Genomic DNA, 18082 nt, shown 5'->3' on the forward strand with positions numbered 1-18082 from the left:
CCCTGTTTTATCTTCAGCTTCCTCTCCAGCTGCTGTTCTCATTTTCTCCTTTCATTCCATGCTGTTGTTCTTTTTTTTTTTTTTTTTTTAAGCAATTTTGAGCCACAGCATCAAAACCTGGAACTGCTGCTGCACAAGTTACTCAATAGGTTGTTGCTAGGTAACCAAAGAGCGAGTGAGTTAGTTGATGCTATCTACTTTTCTTAGGTAGCTGTGAGAGGCTGAGCAGCTAAAGTCTTTCCTCTGCCTACATCTCCCAGAAGGCTTTGTGGTTCTGGATCAGAGATCAGTAAAATCAGATTACCTATTGATGTTGATGATGTCTGTTATGATGATTATTATTGATTTATTGCCCATCCCTAGGTTCTAATTGTATGCATGCTGCAGCAGTGAGGCCTCTGCTCTGTCCAGCCTGATTTCAGTGCTGCAGACTTTGCCAGAGCTTTGGGTGGTAATGTGAGAGAGGCTTTTATTCTTGCAGGCGTTGCTCTCTTTGGTTCTTGAGTCCATTAATGGAGCTTATCTCCCATCTCCCTCTGGGAACATGAGCAGATAAAACCAGGTGGCTTTAAGGAACAAAGGCTCTTTTCTGCCATCAAGACTATTTTAATATTTACACAACACACAAACCCAAAGAACCTGCTTTTATTAATCCTGGGGTAATAAGATATCCAGTGCAACACTGAGTAATAATGACATAAATCAAGATAATGACTCTTGTATTGTGGGATGAAACAGATGAATGGAGAGCTTCTCCCTCTATAATTTAGGGTTTAGGTTTCAGCTACAACGGGAACGCTGACAAACTCTGTCACTTTACTGTTGTGTTTTTCTTTAAAAGGTTTTATTGGCTCTAGTGGCCTTTATTTGATAGTGAATTGACAGGAAAATGGGTAATGAGAGAAGGGGGAAGACATGCTGCAGGGAATCGAACCTAACGCCACATCCAGGATGAAGGCCTTCATATGTGGGTTGTGTTTAACTCCTGCACCACCTCAGCACCCCTGTGTTGTGTTTTTCATTGAGCTGTTCAGATTTGTTTTGAATAAACTATGAAATAAGCAAGGCATTATGTTTGCTTAGTTCATAGCAAACTGAGCTATGAGCTGTCTTTCTGAGACTGGTTTGTTGAGTTAGATGGTTCTGATCAGAGAGCATGTTTCTAATGTCCTGTCTTCTTCTCTGTTCTACCTGGAGTTGGTCAAAACCTTAGTCACAGTAAATCATTAATGGCCCAAACCTGTCCTCCACCAGTCTCTGGTTTGTAAAGGTACCAGGCAGATCTCCCTCCTGCTGAGCCCACTATAACAAGCTGTTTTCCCACAATAACACATTTTGCTGGATGATAAATTGTCCCAGAAGTTTTTGCTATGAATAATAATATTGTCATTTTGAGACCATTTTAAAGTAATATAATTGCAAAGACATAATAATGCAACAACACATTCTCAAAGATCAATAATCTTGAAATTCTAATGAACATTTAACACTGGAACTGGAATATATGCTAGATATCAAAAATAAATAAACAAAACAACAAATAAAATTAATTATGAAGTGAAATCTCTGTAAACAGAACTGTCCTTTAAAAAAAGGACTGATTGAGACCAAAGCACCAGACTGAAGACTTTTATCATCCAGTGTTTAGAAAGAGAATAAGAAACACAATAACTCATAAATAGAAATTACTGAAGTTGTTTTAATGTGCCGTGTGATGAATTGATTTATTGATTTATTGCTACAAGCCTGACAGGAACATGTTGGAACCAGTGGAATACTTCTTCCTGAGGATGTGAAGCTTTGCTTCCTCAGGTTGTCCTTTGGGGAACATCCACCAACTGCTTTTTCACTTGTTTTTTGCAGCTTACTAAAAGTAAAATATAAGAAAATGTTCAAACACAATCCCTTTTAATTCTTGATGCCTCTTATTTAAAGATTTATATCACTAAACTGCATATAGAGACTTCATTTATTCATATTTTCAAACTTATTGATATTTAGTGGTGCTCTTGTGGAACAGTGGAGAAAATGGTAAAGCTAACTTTTCCGAAAATACTGTCAGTTTTGTTTTTGTTCAGTGTCATTAATCAAATTTTTCTACAATAAATAATAAATTGTATGAAAAATGCCCACCCCTAGTTGCTGTGTGGACATAGTAACTGTTGATAGGTGGCAACTGTGGGAGCTGCCACCTATTGAGCTCAGTGGGAAGAGTTGTTTTTGAATCCAGGTTGGGGGTTTGAGTCCAGATCTCTCCTGCCACATGTCCATGTGCCCCTGGGCAAGGCGTTTATCCAGGTTGTCTACTGATCTGTGTGTGTGGTTCTGGAGTGAGGTGCTCAGAGTGGTCAGTATGCACATCTATTTCTCATCAGCAGACTTATCTACTTCCTGTTTTCTGTAGCTGTGGACATTGATGAGCTGCTGCTTCTGTGGAATGAAGTGATGCATCTGTGTGTTATGAATCATTTGACCCTATAAGCCTTTTATAAGCCAATCAAAGATCCTGTGTATCCTGTTGGTCCACTGGGTGTCACAGTCACAGGGTGTCTGTCTGAATTAGACCTAGTCACATGCTGTCCTGCTGCCCACCAAGCGGATCAATCCCAGTCCCACTGTGGAGCTGTCCTGCTGGGAGAAACTTTTCCTGGAGCGGAAAATTAATTTGGACACATCACCAGTGTTTAGTAGACGGCCAGTCTCCAATTAGGTTTGGATGGTGGAGGGGTGTTTTGGGGGGAGACTGCTTTTTGTCCTGCAGATTAAACCCAGCCACAGAGTGTGCGAGGCCTCTGACCCAGCTGGTTAGTTTTTCTTTTAGCACCAAAATATTATCCAACTCACACCTAGAACACAGAACTGGTGTTTTCCCACATGATAGTGGACCCCTCAGTTCAACTGGGACCAAAGCTGCATCATTTGTTCCATTTCCAGCTGCTGTGGTTCTTTTCCACAATAATCTGTCAAACCCACCAAACCCTTTGAGCATAATATGCCACTCCTCACCTGTGGTGGCACTGCACCAAGAACCACTGAAGGAAACAACACAAAAACCTCTGAAGAAAACACTGAACACAACTTCATTTTTCATGAGACGTAAACAGTGTAGTGGTGTCAGATCTTAGCGGTTGGAGGATTTCTCTTTTGTCTTTGATAAAAGTCTACAAGCCTTTTCTCCCACTAGTGCCAGACTTGTGTGTTTGTTTGGGTTGTATTTACCCAGAATGCCCTGTAAGAATTGTCCACTTTCTACTTTTGGAGTGGTCTTGGTGTTGACATGTGCATTCAAACTGCACTAGAGTTCACTTCAGCCGAACCCACACCAAGGATGGCTAGCGGACCAGAGTCACTTTTTTGGTCCACATCAAAGTTTGATTCCACATTCACATCTCCCCAAACCAACCAGACTTGGGTTAAAAGCGGACCAAACAGGTCTGGTGTGAAGGTACCCTTAAATCTGATTAGGGTTCCATGACCCCAATCAGGAGGTTTGTGCTTGAAAACCCTCCAGTGCGTCTGAATTGGACCAAAGCAGAGTGATGTAAAGAGCTTTCTCAGTCTGGGGAACCTGGGAGGAATTTTCATTGGAGGGTTTAGCGCCCACTGCTCAGAAGTCGGTCTAATAAACAGAAATCTTCAAACATTATGACACTGAATGACATGAGGCTTTATTTCTGTTTCCTCAGAAATAAAGCCTCATGTCTTTATTGTTGCAGTATCTGTCTGCTGAGGTTGTGTTGAGTCTGCTGACTTCTGCGAGTACAATATTTTTTACTATCATCTACTCCACACAAGCCCACATAAACAAACTAAGCCTTTAAGGCGTTTTAACATCTGAAATAAAAAGTTCAGTCTTCAGCTTCCCGGAACAGTTTTCCCTCAGATTAGAAAAGTGACGAAAAGTGAAGAAATGACGTGAGATTAATGAGTGTGAAGAAATGAAACTAATGACTGCAGCAGTGAAGAATCAGCCTCATGACTAAAGCTATGGGGGGAGGGACATGGGGGGTTGTGACCAGCTGGCTGCCAGCTGATGACCCTGCTGGGTGCCATCTGGGCTTTCATCCAACATCACTATCAACTCAGATACATCAGGAAAAACATGGCATTGTAAAAATGTCATGCAAACATTGGCAACATGGAGCTTGTGTCTAGTCTGTGAGTCTACACGGCCGGACAAGGTCACGACTGTGACCTCAGCCTGGACCGCAGCTGGAAGCTGCTTGGAGCTTTCATGAAACCATGGCAACATGTCTAGAGGAGAGCTTCTCTCTGTGAAGGCTGTGATTGGCCAGTCTGCTGCTGTGGCCGTCTGTAACCATCCATCATCTCTGACTTGGTGTTGACGACAGTGTTTAGAGCGCAGCTTCTGCTGTCACCTGCACATCTGTCAGCTCACTGCAGGGAACCTCACACAGCTGGAGCACCAATGGTCTGGTGCTTCTGTTTTCATCAGATTGTTGTTTTTTTCACACAAATTCATAATTTTGAGTTTACTGTATTGCAAATTTCCCCAAAAATGGTCAGAAACATTGGATTTGAGTGATGCTAACTCCCACCTGCTGGTCGCAGTGTTTCTTACTTCTACTACACTGCTGACTCGGCCTGGCTTGTTAAGTTATACTCTGTGATCGATACGATAAACGTAACAAAGTCATACAAGTGTAAATATTACAAAATTCCTTGAAAATTTAGAATTTGGTTGCAAAAATTTACAAAAACAATCATGAAATTCTGGAGGGAGTAATCAACGTGAAAAGAAGAATTTATTCAACGAAGAGGCAGCTATTTAACGGTTGAATAGGTTTTATTGATACATTTTGGATCTGGATTTGGTGCAAAATTTCAGAAGTATTGACACCCCTTATTTAAGCAGTAAAATCTGTTTTCAACACTTTAGTCCTTGCTGGTTCACTGCTCTCCTAATGAAGTGTATTTTCAGTGTGTGTTTGTACTTGCCCTGGTTTCCTTAGGTTTATTTTTCATGTTCCACTGCCAGCTGCATTATTCATGTCTGGTCTGGTCTGGAGACAGTAAGGAGAGAATTAGTTCTCTGTCTCCTCATGTTCAGTGGACTATGTGGACAGACAGAGACTGTTGCAATGTGACCTGAATTTGAACCTGAAGTGTTCTGACAGCAAACTGTCTCCTGTCTTTACAGATGCAGCAACTCTTCTATGAGAACTATGAACCAAACAAGAAAGGCTACATACGAGATCTCCATAACAGCAAGATCCATCGAGCCATCACTCTGCACCCCAACAAGAACCCACCCTACCAGTACCGCCTGCACAGCTACCTGCTCAGCCGCAAGATCGCAGACCTGCGCCACAGAACCATTCAGTTGCACCGAGAGATCGTCCAGATGGGGCGCTATGGAGCAGCCGAGCCCACCCGAGAGGACCTCCAGCTGGGCATTCCTCCGTCCTTCATGCGCTTTCATCCCCATCAACGAGAGGAAGTCCTGGAATGGGAGTTCCTGACTGGGAAGTACCTGTTCTCTTCCTCGGACAGCCAGCCACCCCGCCGTGGGATGGACTCCTCTCAGAGGCAGGCTCTGGACGACATCATCATGCAGGTGATGGAAATGATTAATGCCAATGCCAAAACGCGAGGCAGGGTCATCGATTTCAAAGAAATCCAGTACGGCTACCGACGGGTCAACCCGCTGTACGGGGCAGAATACGTGCTGGATCTGCTTTTGCTGTACAAGAAGCACAAAGGGAAGACCATGACGGTTCCTGTGAGGAGACATGCTTACCTTCAGCAGACCTTCAGCCAGATCCAGTTCAGGGAAGAAGACGAGATGGATGCCAGGGCTCTCGCTAGCCACATCAACCAGGAGTCCGACTCACTGTCCTTTCTGTCCAACTCTCTGAAAATGCTGGTACCTTTCAAACTCACTAGTTCAGGACAGGACCAGAGGGAGCCCAAAGAAAGCAAAGTTAACATCCTGGTGCCGTTGTCGGGCCGCTACGACATCTTTGTGCGTTTCATGGCTAACTTTGAGAAAGTTTGCTTGATCCCCAACCTGAATGTAAAGCTGCTGATTCTGCTGTTCAGCACGGACAATAACACTGAACGGGTCAAGCAGGTGGAGCTGATGAGGGAGTACCACCTGAAGTACCCCAGAGCTGACATGGAGATAAAGCCTGTCGCCGGCTCCTTCTCCAGGGCTCTGGCTCTGGAAGTGGGCTCCCTGCATTTCTCCAACAACTCCTTGCTCTTCTACTGTGACGTAGATCTGCTCTTCTCCAGCGACTTCCTGAAGCGCTGCCGGACCAACACTGCCTTGGGGGAGCAGGCCTACTTCCCCATCATCTTCAGCCAGTATGACCCCAAAGTGGTGTATTCTGGGAAGGTCCCCAGCAACAACCACTATGTTTTCACCTCCAAAACGGGGCTATGGAGGACCTACGGCTTTGGGATTGTCTGCGTCTATAAGGGGGACTTGGTCCGAGCTGGGGGCTTTGACACCTCCATACAGGGGTGGGGGCTAGAGGACGTCGACCTTTATAATAAATTTGTCCAGTCGGGGATCAAGCTGTTCAGAAGTACGGACACGGGGATTGTGCACGTCCACCACCCGGTCATATGTGACCCCAACCTGGAGGCGAAGCAGTACAAGATGTGCCTGGGCTCCAAGGCCTCGTCGTATGGCTCCACCCAACAGCTATCTGAGCTCTGGCTGGAGAAGAACGACCACGGCTTCGGGAAGCTGGCCAGCAGCAATGCCTCGGTCAGGACAGCATGATGAAAACACACCATGGCCGTTCACTTCCGCTTTACAACTCACTTTTCATCTATTTATTTTTACTGCAGTGAAAGACTTCCCGTTCGGCGTTGTTTGACTGTTTTTCACATAGGCAGCCTGGACTCATGTTGTTGATCATAGGAGGAGCGTTGGTGGGTGCTAACCAGAACCTGAGGCTCTTCTCCACTGACAGGTTCCATCAGTGCTGAGGACGCAGCGGTTGGTTGTGTGTACCTCAGGAAGTACACAGTCATGCTTGTAATGCGTTCTGTTTGTCTGGTGTGTGTACTTTACCAACCAAGAGTACTCGGAGCAGAATTCCCCTCCTGATTGGGAATGTTTACACAAGGCCGAGCCTGAACATGATCCCAGCCAAACGTCCAATCAGAGCTGTTCTGTTAGACTTCCAGTGTCTTTTTTACCTTCTTTGTTTTTTGTTTTTTTTGGTTAGATGTTGTTACACTGTTACCATTTTTTCCTTTTTTTATATATTTCAGTTTTTTATGATTTTTTTTAAGCTCTACTGCTGGATTTGATATCTGCAATTCACTATTTGTTTTCTAATTTATTGAATTTGCAGGCTCTCTTTTCTACCTTCTGATTTTTGAACAATGTATATTGAAAAGATTGTATAACCGCATCAGTAGTCATGACATAGCCCTTTGTTTCTTCATTTTTGCAAACCTATTTTTAAACTTCTCACCAAAGATAGATCTGCAGTCTGCTTTAGATGTTCCCCTTGTTCTGTGTGTGTGTGTGTGTGTGTGTGTGTGTGTGCGTGTGTGTGTGTGTGCGTGAGAGAAAGAAATAGAGAGAAAGAAGCCTGTGTGTGTGTGGGTAGCGTCCTTCAGGTGTGTGATGGTGCAAAGGCTGTTTGTTTCAGGCCTTTCTAACAGACCAGAAGCCGCTCAGGTCGTCATAGCAGCGTCATAAAATGGGAGCAGCTCTCTTGTCGGCCATCTTAAGTCACATGTTGCTGTTCCTTTTTCTAAATGACTTTGTTGAATAAAGTGTTGTGGCTCAGTGATGTGGGTGTGTCTGCAGTTTTTGTAGTGTTGCAATAGGAAATAAGGCCTGTTTGATCTTGTCTCCCAGGTTTTCATGACTGTCATCAGACTCGTTGCTCCATGAATGCCTAATGAGGCTGTGGTGTGGGAAAACCATGCCCACAATGATGCAGCTGCAGTCCCTGCAGTTTCTGCAGAGGAATCCAGCCTTGGGGACATTCCTGGGCTCCTCCATCATTATTAGTCTGGAATTATTTCACAACAAGTTCTAGATGCAGATACTCTCAAGCATTTGTTTCCTTGTGCGCTTAATGAAAATGTAAATCATGTCTGGCCGTGGCTTAAGGGAGGGCTGGTCCAGGGTGGCTTCTTTCCTTTACAGAAAGAGAGAACCAATGTTGGGATTTCCACCCACCTCATCCAGCCACCCGGGGCTGGAAGGAGGGCGAGACGGAGCAGGACAACATTCAGCTTAGTTTTGTAAAGCACTTCTCAAAAGATTAATACAAATACTAGAGTGTCTCATGATTAATAGTTTGGTAAAACTATTTATTGTAAATCATGACCCAAACTAAAACTGACATACTCGTGTTCTTAAATTGTAGTATTGTCCCCTTCAACACCCTGAAATCTTGTTTGGGTGAAGGATTTATTTTTTGATTCTGAAGCTTCTAACTCTTCATGACAAACATCCTCCACTGCTGAATATTTTCACCCTGTCTGTCTGTGTTCCAGCTCTGAGATGTACGGTAGGAACATAGTGCCTCCCATCACAGGCCTTGTTGACCCTTAAAGCTTGACTTTGCTCTCACCAGGTTTCTGGCTTCTCTCTGCTGGTTGGTATAGTCCAAGTAGGTGCCTTTCTTCTGGTGACTCCAGCATCAACCTCACTTTTTTCATGTTCCTCGTTATTGTACAACTTAAAAAAAAAAAAAGCCAAACTGTTTTTCATGGAGTTCTGTATCAAGTGAAGATACTTAATTCTGATAGATGTGGCTGGAATTTTGGATCTTTATTTCTTCTTTGTGTCCACATCCAGGGCTATGTCCTTCAAAGAGCCTGTTGGCATGTGCCACAACCTTTAATGACCACAAAAAGGAGCTACAAAAACCACTTCAAGCTTTTAATTTCCTTTCCATCAGATTCCAATATACTAACATTTAAAACTGTACTCCTCTCCCACTCTATCTCTGAGAAGAATACACCAGACTCCTCCTTCGAATCCAGAGAAATGAAGGAAGTAGTTGTGAACCTCACTTGGAGCCTTGTAATTTAGAAAGCCTTCGTTGCATCACAGTGATCAAAGGCAGCCTTCGAAGGATGCAGACCCTGAACTTGAACACATCCTTGCTTTCAACAGGATCCCTAATTTCCCTCTTCTTGATTAAAGTCTGATGGATGGTTAGTGTTAGCAGACATTTTAACCTCATGTTGCAGCCTTTGTGTAAGTTATCAGGTAAAACTTATGTCAGACCTTGTTCCATGTTGTTCATTTTTCTTTGAAAATGCTAAAATGTCAGAAAGTCTCCCTGGGTTTGAAAACCTTTAAACACAACTGAAAATTATTTGGACCTCCTGAAGACAAGATGGCATCAGCCAGAAGTAAGCTTAAATAAAGAAACAGAAAGAGATGACTTCCACTCAGAAAGAGGGGATTCCACTTTTAAACTGAACTTAAACTTTTCACACTTCTGTGGCTGTGTGCTAACAATGTCTTTCAAAAAGTATTGAGTAGTTTTAGGACAGTTTAATGACAGTTTCATGTCATTAAATAAAGTAAATCGAATATAATTGTATTATGACTTGAATCACTTCACAAATGTTTTGTACTAGGTTCTATTGAGTCATGGACTTGTAGCACACATTCCTCCTGATCAGCAGGGGGCAACAGTGGAGAGGAAAATTGCACATTTAACAGGAAGAAACGTCCAGCAGAACCAGAGCCAGGATCAGTGAAAACTAGCAGTAGTCTGCCAAGACTGACTGGAGGGTTGAGAAGAAAGAGCAAAAACAGATGAACATGTTGGATTATTTTCTATATTTATGAAAGTAAAAAGTTGATAGCAGGAGAGTGAGAACGATTAGCTGATGGCAGCGTTAACTCAGTTGATAACTAGGATCAACTGAAATGACCTGTTGAGAATTGGTGCTATAAAAATAAACAGAATCTTATTGGAATTCACCTAGATAATGTTTTTTACTCAGTGAATTAAGCTTGACAGCTTTTCCAGTGTGGCTCCACCTTTAATGATGACAGTGTAGAATCTATGACTTTAAAAACTTTATAAACTAAGTTATTCCTGGTCTGTGCAGCGATAATAAAATGGGGAAATGAAAGTAGAGTGATGGGTAGTTTAATCTTGTCACTGATCGTTTCAAAGACAAACTCAGGAACAGAAACTGACTACAGAACTCCTCATGTGATTTCTGAGTTCTTTGTAGTTTTCTTTAAAAAAGAGGAACAGGCAGCATGACAGCATTCAGCAGTCCGTCTGCTGGCAGCTGGAGAGAGAACACAGCATGATGCAGCTGAGGCTCTTCAGGTAACAGGACAAGATCCTGCTAAACCTTCAGGACCAACACATTCCTCCAACACACTGATGCTACCAATACAGCTGCTCCTAGGATTCAGACTGGCCTGATTAGAAATGTGCATCTAAATCAGCAGAACACCTTCAGTATGTAAATAATGTCTGTTCTGGTAGATTCAATGCTGCTTTTTAAAGCTCTGTCCCTGACACTGCAGAGCTTTGCTTCCTGAATATGGAAGCCAAATGTTCCAAAGAGCTAAAGCAGAGCTTCAAGCTGAGGGAGAGAGATGTTGTTCCTCACCAGCAGGGATCAGAGAGGATTTCTGCTCTGCAGGAAGTCCACTTCTGTGACCCTCAAACAGGGACACAGAGATCATGTGGTTGTTTTTCTGACAGTAGGTTCCGGCTGAATACATCTACATTATATTGTTGTAGAACCACGTTCAGCTGTTGTACAGCCGATGTGCAGACTTGAGCTTCATCTGTGGGTTCAGTTACTGTCAGGTCAGGTCCTTCATGTTGAGTCCCACAAAAGCCTTCAGTTCACTAACCAGTGTTAGTCAGTGATCCTTTTCATGCAATCTGAGTGAATTTATCAGCTTATGGATTTGAAAATTTATATTCGGTCGATCATCTCTGTGGTCTGCAGAACGGATGCAGACCCTGCTGAGCATGATGGCGTCTAAAGAGAAGAACACTGAGACTCTGATTAAATGTTTTCCTCTCTGCTGCGGCTCAAACACATTCAGATGTTCCAACCACCGCATCCTGACAGGCATCACAATCTGTCCTATACTGTTCAAAAAAATCATGAACAAAAACATTTTTTTTCTAAAGTAGTCATTAATGAAGTATTATGCTCTTATCTGAGGAAATCCTAAGATTTGCTACAGCTGTTAAACTGAACAAGGAACAACTTCATCCATCAGTGATGATGGTCAGCAGACGAGGTGATGAGAATGTGGAAATGAATAGAAATTTACAAGCAATAGAGCTGGTTTTGCTGTTTTGTCTGCATCAGATTAGTTTTCCTTCTCTATTACAAATCATTTACAGTTGAAACCACATATATTCAGTAGATAAAAAAAATGCTGCTGAAGCCGGTGAGGCAGACATTATCCACAGAGAAACGTATTCTAAAGCAACATGGGCTGAAAGGCAAGAGAGCAGGAGGCCATTACTGCAAATGGAACCTGAAAAGCTAGATTATAGTTTACAAATATCCACTACGACACAGAGCCATGTCCTGTTCATTTATGGAGACATGTCCTGTGATCTGATGAAACTAAAATGGAACTATTTGGACATGATGACTGTTGTTGTACCATCCTAACTGTGAAGTATGGGGGTGGTAGTGTCATGCTGTGGGGTTGTTTTGCTGTTTGAGAAACTGGTCCACTTTATTAAATATATGGCATCATGAGGAAAAACATTATGTGGAAAATACTGCAACATCTAAAGACGTCAACCAGGAAGTTCAAACCAGTCCAGAAGGATGATGTCCCTCAGGAGAGAGAGAGGCTGCAGGTCAACAGGTCAACAGGTCAACGTTCTGTTGTGGCCGTTACAAAGCCCTGATCTCTGTCCTCAGAGAAATTGTGGGTGTGTGTGTAAACTTCTGGTCTTTTCATGGCCACCAGGTTGTCAGAATGTGTGAATGTATTTTCCATTTTCAGCCAAACTGTGTACCTGACAGAAGCACTGACTGAACATCAGTGAAGAAGTGCTGGTGTTTTCTGCTCAGGGACACCGCTCATGTGTTTGACTTCTAATTAAAGGCAGTATAAGATAATAGGAAGTAAGAGGTGTGACATTGTATCTATTTACTTCCTGTTTGCTTTGTTTCTTGGGAAGTAAAACTTTTAGAAGAGCTAGAATTGATGAGATGGAAATGTTCTCTCTAACCATTGGATATGGAGAGTCAGATTCCTACCACTTTAATCAGCTCTGATTTATATAAAAATATAATTTGGTACCAAACGATATTTTATCTCTAAGCTGCCATCAGCCTCACATTGAACAGTTTTGCTGAGATTCAGTCCAACATTTACTTGTATGATTTATTTTTGCGGTCTTTTCAAAACTAATATAAAAAATTATTGAATTATGACCAAATATGAATTTGGACAGCTAAAACTGTTCATTTAATATAAAAAAGGTGAACTCAGCACTGCAACACCCCAAATGAAAAAAATTTCATGAAAATGCAGCTTTTCATTTACCTGAAATTTCATCTGGGACTTTTAAAGAAGGTTTTGCAGAGGGACAAAACAAAAGAAAGGAGGGAATAAATCTTTAAATTAGTATATGTTTTTCTTTTTTTTTTTCTTTTGCCACAAAACAGTTACAATCCATGTGAATCATTATTAAGATTAAGAAACAAATAGCTGATCCTGATGCTCGTGTTAAGGCTCTCAGACTTTATGAAATATTTCAGTGTTAACTTCCTCTAAGTCATTAGAGATTAGATCCTGGAGATGATGTACCTGGCAAAATGAAAAGCCCCTGACTGAGCTTTAGTTGCTAGTCTTTCTGTTTCATCCTGAGTTCATGGAAACCAACTCTGAGTTTCTGCTTTGTTGTTTCCTTCATGAAGCCACAAAAGAAGCGACTGCAGGTGATACTTTTTCACTCCTCTGGATCACTGCTGTTGTTTTTTTTTTTTGTTTGTTTCTGCTCTGCCTTCTCTAACCTACTGCGTATTCTGATCCAGGTTCTGGTTCTGCTGGAGGTTTCTTCCTGTTAAAGGGGAGTTTTTTCCTCTCCACTGTTGCTACATGCATGCTCTGTATGAGGCATTGCAGTAAAGTCAATGACAATGTAAGCGGTTGTCACTTTATGCTCATCTAGGAGGAGTGGAGGCTGCAAGTCAATGACTGTAGAAAACATTTTAAACAAATTCGAATAATCTGAATTAGGAGGATTAATAACTGGGATCAATTGGAACAGATGTACGGTCTGATGTTCCTGACTTCTAATAGAGAGTTTCTGTCTCTGCTGCCCCTCAGTCCTCTGGGTTCACAGCGGAAACATGTCCAGTTAATATTCTGGGAAGATGAGTTCCAGGAAGACAAAATGTTCCAGTCCAAACATAGCTGAACTCTTTTTAGCTGAAAGCTTCAAACCAACATTTGGTCATTTCAACAAAGACGCAGTTCATTAATCCACATCTTTAATGGATGAAACATCTTTTAGTAGAATGGAGCCTCCATCTGTTGTCCATAACATTCTCCAGCTATTATCCCTGGATTAGAAGGGAATACCTCACAAGTCGCGCGCGCGCGCGCGCGCACACACACACACACACACACACACACACACACACACACACACACACACACACACACACACACACACACACACACACACACACCCCTACAGGAGCAATTTTAGGGACCAATTAATAGCCATATGAAGAAAGTCCACGGGCCAGGATTTGAACCAAGGACCTTGTTGCTAAGCAGCAGTGCTAACCAATGGGCTGGAGTATGTTTAAAAGTCACAGACATAATGTGACCCTGATGTTATTCAGTCTAGCAGTGCATGGAGTCACTTCAACACACTGTAGTTTCCTGCTTCAGAAAGTCATGCATCACAAAACTGAATGAAATCCATGAATATTAGTTATGACTTTTCTAAGACAGAAATCCATTTTAAACAAATCCAAGAGAAGCCTGAACCGTCCCTTTAAGAACTTCTTGCTTTTTTAAGTTTTATTGGCACTAGTGGCCTTTATTTATTAGTAACTGCCGGACAAGAGGAAAGGCAGAGAGAGAACTCCGACTGGAGTCTGTATGTGGCGCCCCCTACAGGAACATGTTTGCAAATAAAAATCTATTGCAGAATCACATTAGGAGCAGCGTTATATAGAAACAGGAAGTAATCTATAAAATAAAAATAATCAATACAGGTCGGCCTGAAGTAGTTCTTATTAAAGCTGTATTTCTACTGCTTTCTAGTGTTTGATGAGAGACTGACTAAAAACAAGCTTCAACTACGTCCACCTATCGGAGGTCACGTGACTCCCAAGCTCCCCTCCCCACACACCCATCCACCCTGCACTTCAGGCAGCGAGGTCAGAATGTTCTGACCTGAACAGCTCAGTCAGCGGTAGGATTTACTCACATCAGTCACATACAGAGAACATCAGAACTATCTGAAAGTGATAAGAGCATCACTGATAAACTGTGCAGAGCTCTTCAGCCAGCAGCCTGCTTTGTTCCCATCTGGAGTCCATGGTGGACTTCATGAAGACACGCTGGCTCATTTTTACACAGGAAAACAAGATATCACCATTATTTATTACAGCAGATTGTTTACAGGGCAGCTGGGAATCCCAGACATTCCTAACACAGCTCCATGTATCATCTCTGCTTCTGCCAAATTAAAATGACACTCGAAACCTTCAGGATAAGAAACGACTTAAAGTCATCTTACTCCTTAGCTCAAAGCTGAAAGTGCTGTTTTACAATCCGTCCATCTGTCTGTCCGTCTCCCCAAACGGTGCAGTGTTCTTCTTCCTCAGCTGCTGTTTGGTGGATTAAGGTCCTTTTAAAAAAATTATTAGTTTAAAATATAAAAAAGGTTGATGTGAGTGAATGTCATTCTAAGATTCCTGTCTCACCAAGTGGTTCAAAACAAGTGAGAAAAACACTGAAACTTTATTTACAAAAAATGTATTGAACATAATTTCATACAATAACAATGTTGAGCATCTGCATATTTTTCATTATAGAGTTCTAGTAAATGAATAACTCCTGGCTCCTTTGGTCAATAATTCAAACTGTATGAGAGTGTCGGGATGTTTGGAGATGCTGCAGCGTCTGACAGCTTGTTTTTCTGTTGCTGCACCTCGTTGCTTATTTCTGCCTAATATCTGGGAGTGAGCTGCAGTCGGCCTCCAGATGTGTTTACAGAGCAGCAGCTGGACAGGGAGCAGCTCCTGTCCTCGGCCTCAGGTCCAGATGAATCTGCATCTGGCAGTGCTCAGGTCCAAAGAGGATCCTGGATCTTGTTCCCAGAGCGTCAGAGGGATCCACCCACCCAGCAGGACAGAGCTCAGTCTGTGTTTGAGGATCAGAATGTTCCTGTGAAGCTCCACCATCTCAGTTTGGATGGATTCTAGTAGACAGAAATATGTGAGGAGTAAACAGAGGGAGCTGAGAAGCTGGAGGCGGACGGGGGGCCGGGGTCTGCTCCATGGCCTCTAATGTGCTTTGGTTCAGGTCACATATACACATTAAAACACACACACGTTTTTATTCCGGACTGTCAGATATGGAATCAGATTAAACATTTCATGTTTACCAAACATATTCCCATTTGCTAAATGTCAAAATAATGAGAGATTTTCTTGAGCTCTCAGAGTGTGTTGGGTAGAATGTGTTTCAGGTCTGGATCAGTTTGCCTCGCTGTCACATCAGGCCGCATGAGGCTCACTGAAACATGGCAGCTGCTCCACTGAGGGACCAGAGGAAGCTGTACCACAATGTCCACTAAAGTGCACCAGTTCCTCCTGCAGAAAATCACTCATATAGCATGATGCTGCCATAAATCATACAGGATGGTGTTCAGGTATCCTCCCTTTCATTTTGCTGATCCATGGTTGTTTTTTAGTGTCATCAGGGCAAACCTCCAGATGTTCAGGTCTTTGTTCCCGTGTGCATGTGCAGAGTGTAATCTGCCTTTACTGTTTCTGTAAGAGGCATGGCTTCTCCTCCCTGAGTGACCTTTCACTCCATGTCTGGACAGAACATGTTTCACTGGGAAAGTTATACTTTTACCCAGTCAGCAGGTCTTTTGCTTTGGTTCTGATTCAGTGAGACAGAAAGCACCAGGCTGTGGGGTGCTGGGCTAAAACCAGATTTGGTGATGGATGGCAAAATTACAATATATTAATAGATTGTATTATATATCAGTGGGTATGTTTTAATATGTCACCCAGCCAGCAGCTCCATATTGTTCCCAAATAAATATACTAGAGAATTTTAAGATAATTAAATATTGTATACTATATATAATATAGTTTTATATAAAATATAATGTTTGTTGAACATGTATTTGTTAAAGAAAAGAAATAGATATATTTTTGGCCCTGAGCTGCTGCCCCTGTTAGTCCTTTCTAGTCTGGCAAAGACCGCAGCCTCACCAATAGGGGGCAGTGAGGAGCACTACAGACAGAGGCCAACAGCTGTCTTCTTCTTCTGGTCTGCTGTCATGGTGGACATTCCCACCATGACAGCATGGTGGGAATGGAATCAGGGCCTTCCTGATACATCCATCAGGAAGGCCCACCGCATCTTCCTGGATCTTATCTCATGTTTTCTGATTGTCCCATGAAGCCTCACGTGGAGGCAGTGTTCGACCTTATAATAATCCATATCAGATATGAAGAACTAACCAACAGGAAGCTTCTGAAGCCATCAAGATGAGGCTTTCCCAAATTGTTAAAGGAGTAGTGATGATGTTGTATGTAACCATCTGAATATAACAAATTATATTTCTTATTATTCTGACATTTAGCAAAAATAAATTTTTTTTAGTAATTTATCCAACTAGCTTAAAATAAAAACGATGACTGTTCAATAATGTCAGTGTTATTCTTTTTCCAGTTATATGGAGGGAGGGGGGGGTAAGGTGTCTGTCCTGCTCAGTGCCTCCCACCCCATGCTGAGCAGCTACCTCCTCCTCCTGCTACTGCTGCTCTCAGAGTGGTACAGCTCCTCCCAGGACTGGTAGAAAACGTCCAGCTCCTGGTGGCCCCAGGCCCTCCAGACTACCAGGCACCACTCCATGTTTTCCTTCTGCTGGAAGCCGCATACAACCATGTCCTTAGCCACCAGCGCTGCCTCCTCCAGGGTCCTGAGGTGGGGAAGAGGAATAGAAGGGGGTGAGGAGCTGGTGGAACGTGTCTGTCATTTGCCTTTCCCAGAAACTCACAGGCAGCTCATTTAAAAGCCATCAGTGCACTAGATTTACAGCCTATGGTAGCCAAGTGCTTGTACAGGATGAAGATCTTGTGCTTCTCAGGGTTTAAAGGCACTAAAAGATGAGCAGAGAGTATCAGGACTGATCTGTCATTCATCATTTTGGGTTTGGAGTCAGAACCCCACATAACAGCGTTCTAGTTAAGAAGTCGCAATTTCAACATGGCGACGCCCATAGTAGCTCTTATGAACATAATTTTAATCTAAGCTTTCCTTCAGGAAACACTGCTTTTAATTTAAGAGTAGTATTGCAGGCGCTACATGAAACATTGATTTTAGACAGATTCTTACATGTGTCTTGTAAAATAAATGTTTCCACCTCAGCTTATGTAAGTGTACTGATGTGCAAATGGTATAAAAAAAAAAAGGAAATCACCATGATGGCAGAAAACTGCTTATCCGCCATCATCGGTGGCTAAGCTAACTAGCCTGAGCTCTTATGTGGGCAGAGCCTCACAGCAGAGCTGTGAGGCTCACACTGCGGAGCTCTCACTGCGGAGAGCAAGGGGCAGGGTGTGAGCAGCACATTCACAAGCATGACTGAGAGCATTTAGCCCCTCCTCCTGGCTCTGACTGGTTGTACTGCAGATGGCAGTAGGACCACAGGAAGGAGGTAGAGGAGTTTGATTTTTTTCACAGATTATCTGCGATGGCATGGTGACAGTTTAACTTTTATAAACATATTGTTTATAAAAGTTTCGTACTACAGCTTCAATACAGAAAAGTTCCTTTCTGTTTTTTTGTGTATTGTTGAGCAAGAGCCAAAGAGAAGCCCAACAGATTTACAACATACAGGTGCTGGTC

General features: G+C 42.6%; 2 protein-coding genes across 2 annotated transcripts in view; one reads left to right on the forward strand and one right to left on the reverse strand.

The window, feature by feature from the left end:
- The window catches only part of LOC106930663 (chondroitin sulfate synthase 1-like), a 33305-nt gene extending 25524 nt beyond the window's left edge, over window positions 1-7781 (forward strand). The window contains exon 3 of the mRNA XM_088004013.1: window positions 5162-7781. Coding sequence (XP_087860139.1) covers window positions 5162-6754 — 1593 coding nt within the window. The 3' untranslated portion in view covers window positions 6755-7781. The remainder of the gene's footprint in view (window positions 1-5161) is intronic.
- Window positions 7782-14934: 7153 nt separating this feature from the next.
- Window positions 14935-18082, reverse strand: part of LOC106927604 (leucine-rich repeat kinase 1) — a 63338-nt gene continuing 60190 nt past the window's right edge. Inside the window, exons 38-39 of the mRNA XM_015003281.2 lie at window positions 16974-17153; window positions 14935-15413 (exon numbers count right to left, since the gene is read on the reverse strand). Coding sequence (XP_014858767.2) covers window positions 15398-15413; window positions 16974-17153 — 196 coding nt within the window. The 3' untranslated portion in view covers window positions 14935-15397. The remainder of the gene's footprint in view (window positions 15414-16973; window positions 17154-18082) is intronic.

The sequence above is a fragment of the Poecilia mexicana genome, unplaced genomic scaffold (assembly GCF_051168715.1).
Source record: "Poecilia mexicana isolate PSO_F unplaced genomic scaffold, ASM5116871v1 scaffold_3, whole genome shotgun sequence".
Taxonomy (NCBI): domain Eukaryota; kingdom Metazoa; phylum Chordata; class Actinopteri; order Cyprinodontiformes; family Poeciliidae; genus Poecilia; species Poecilia mexicana.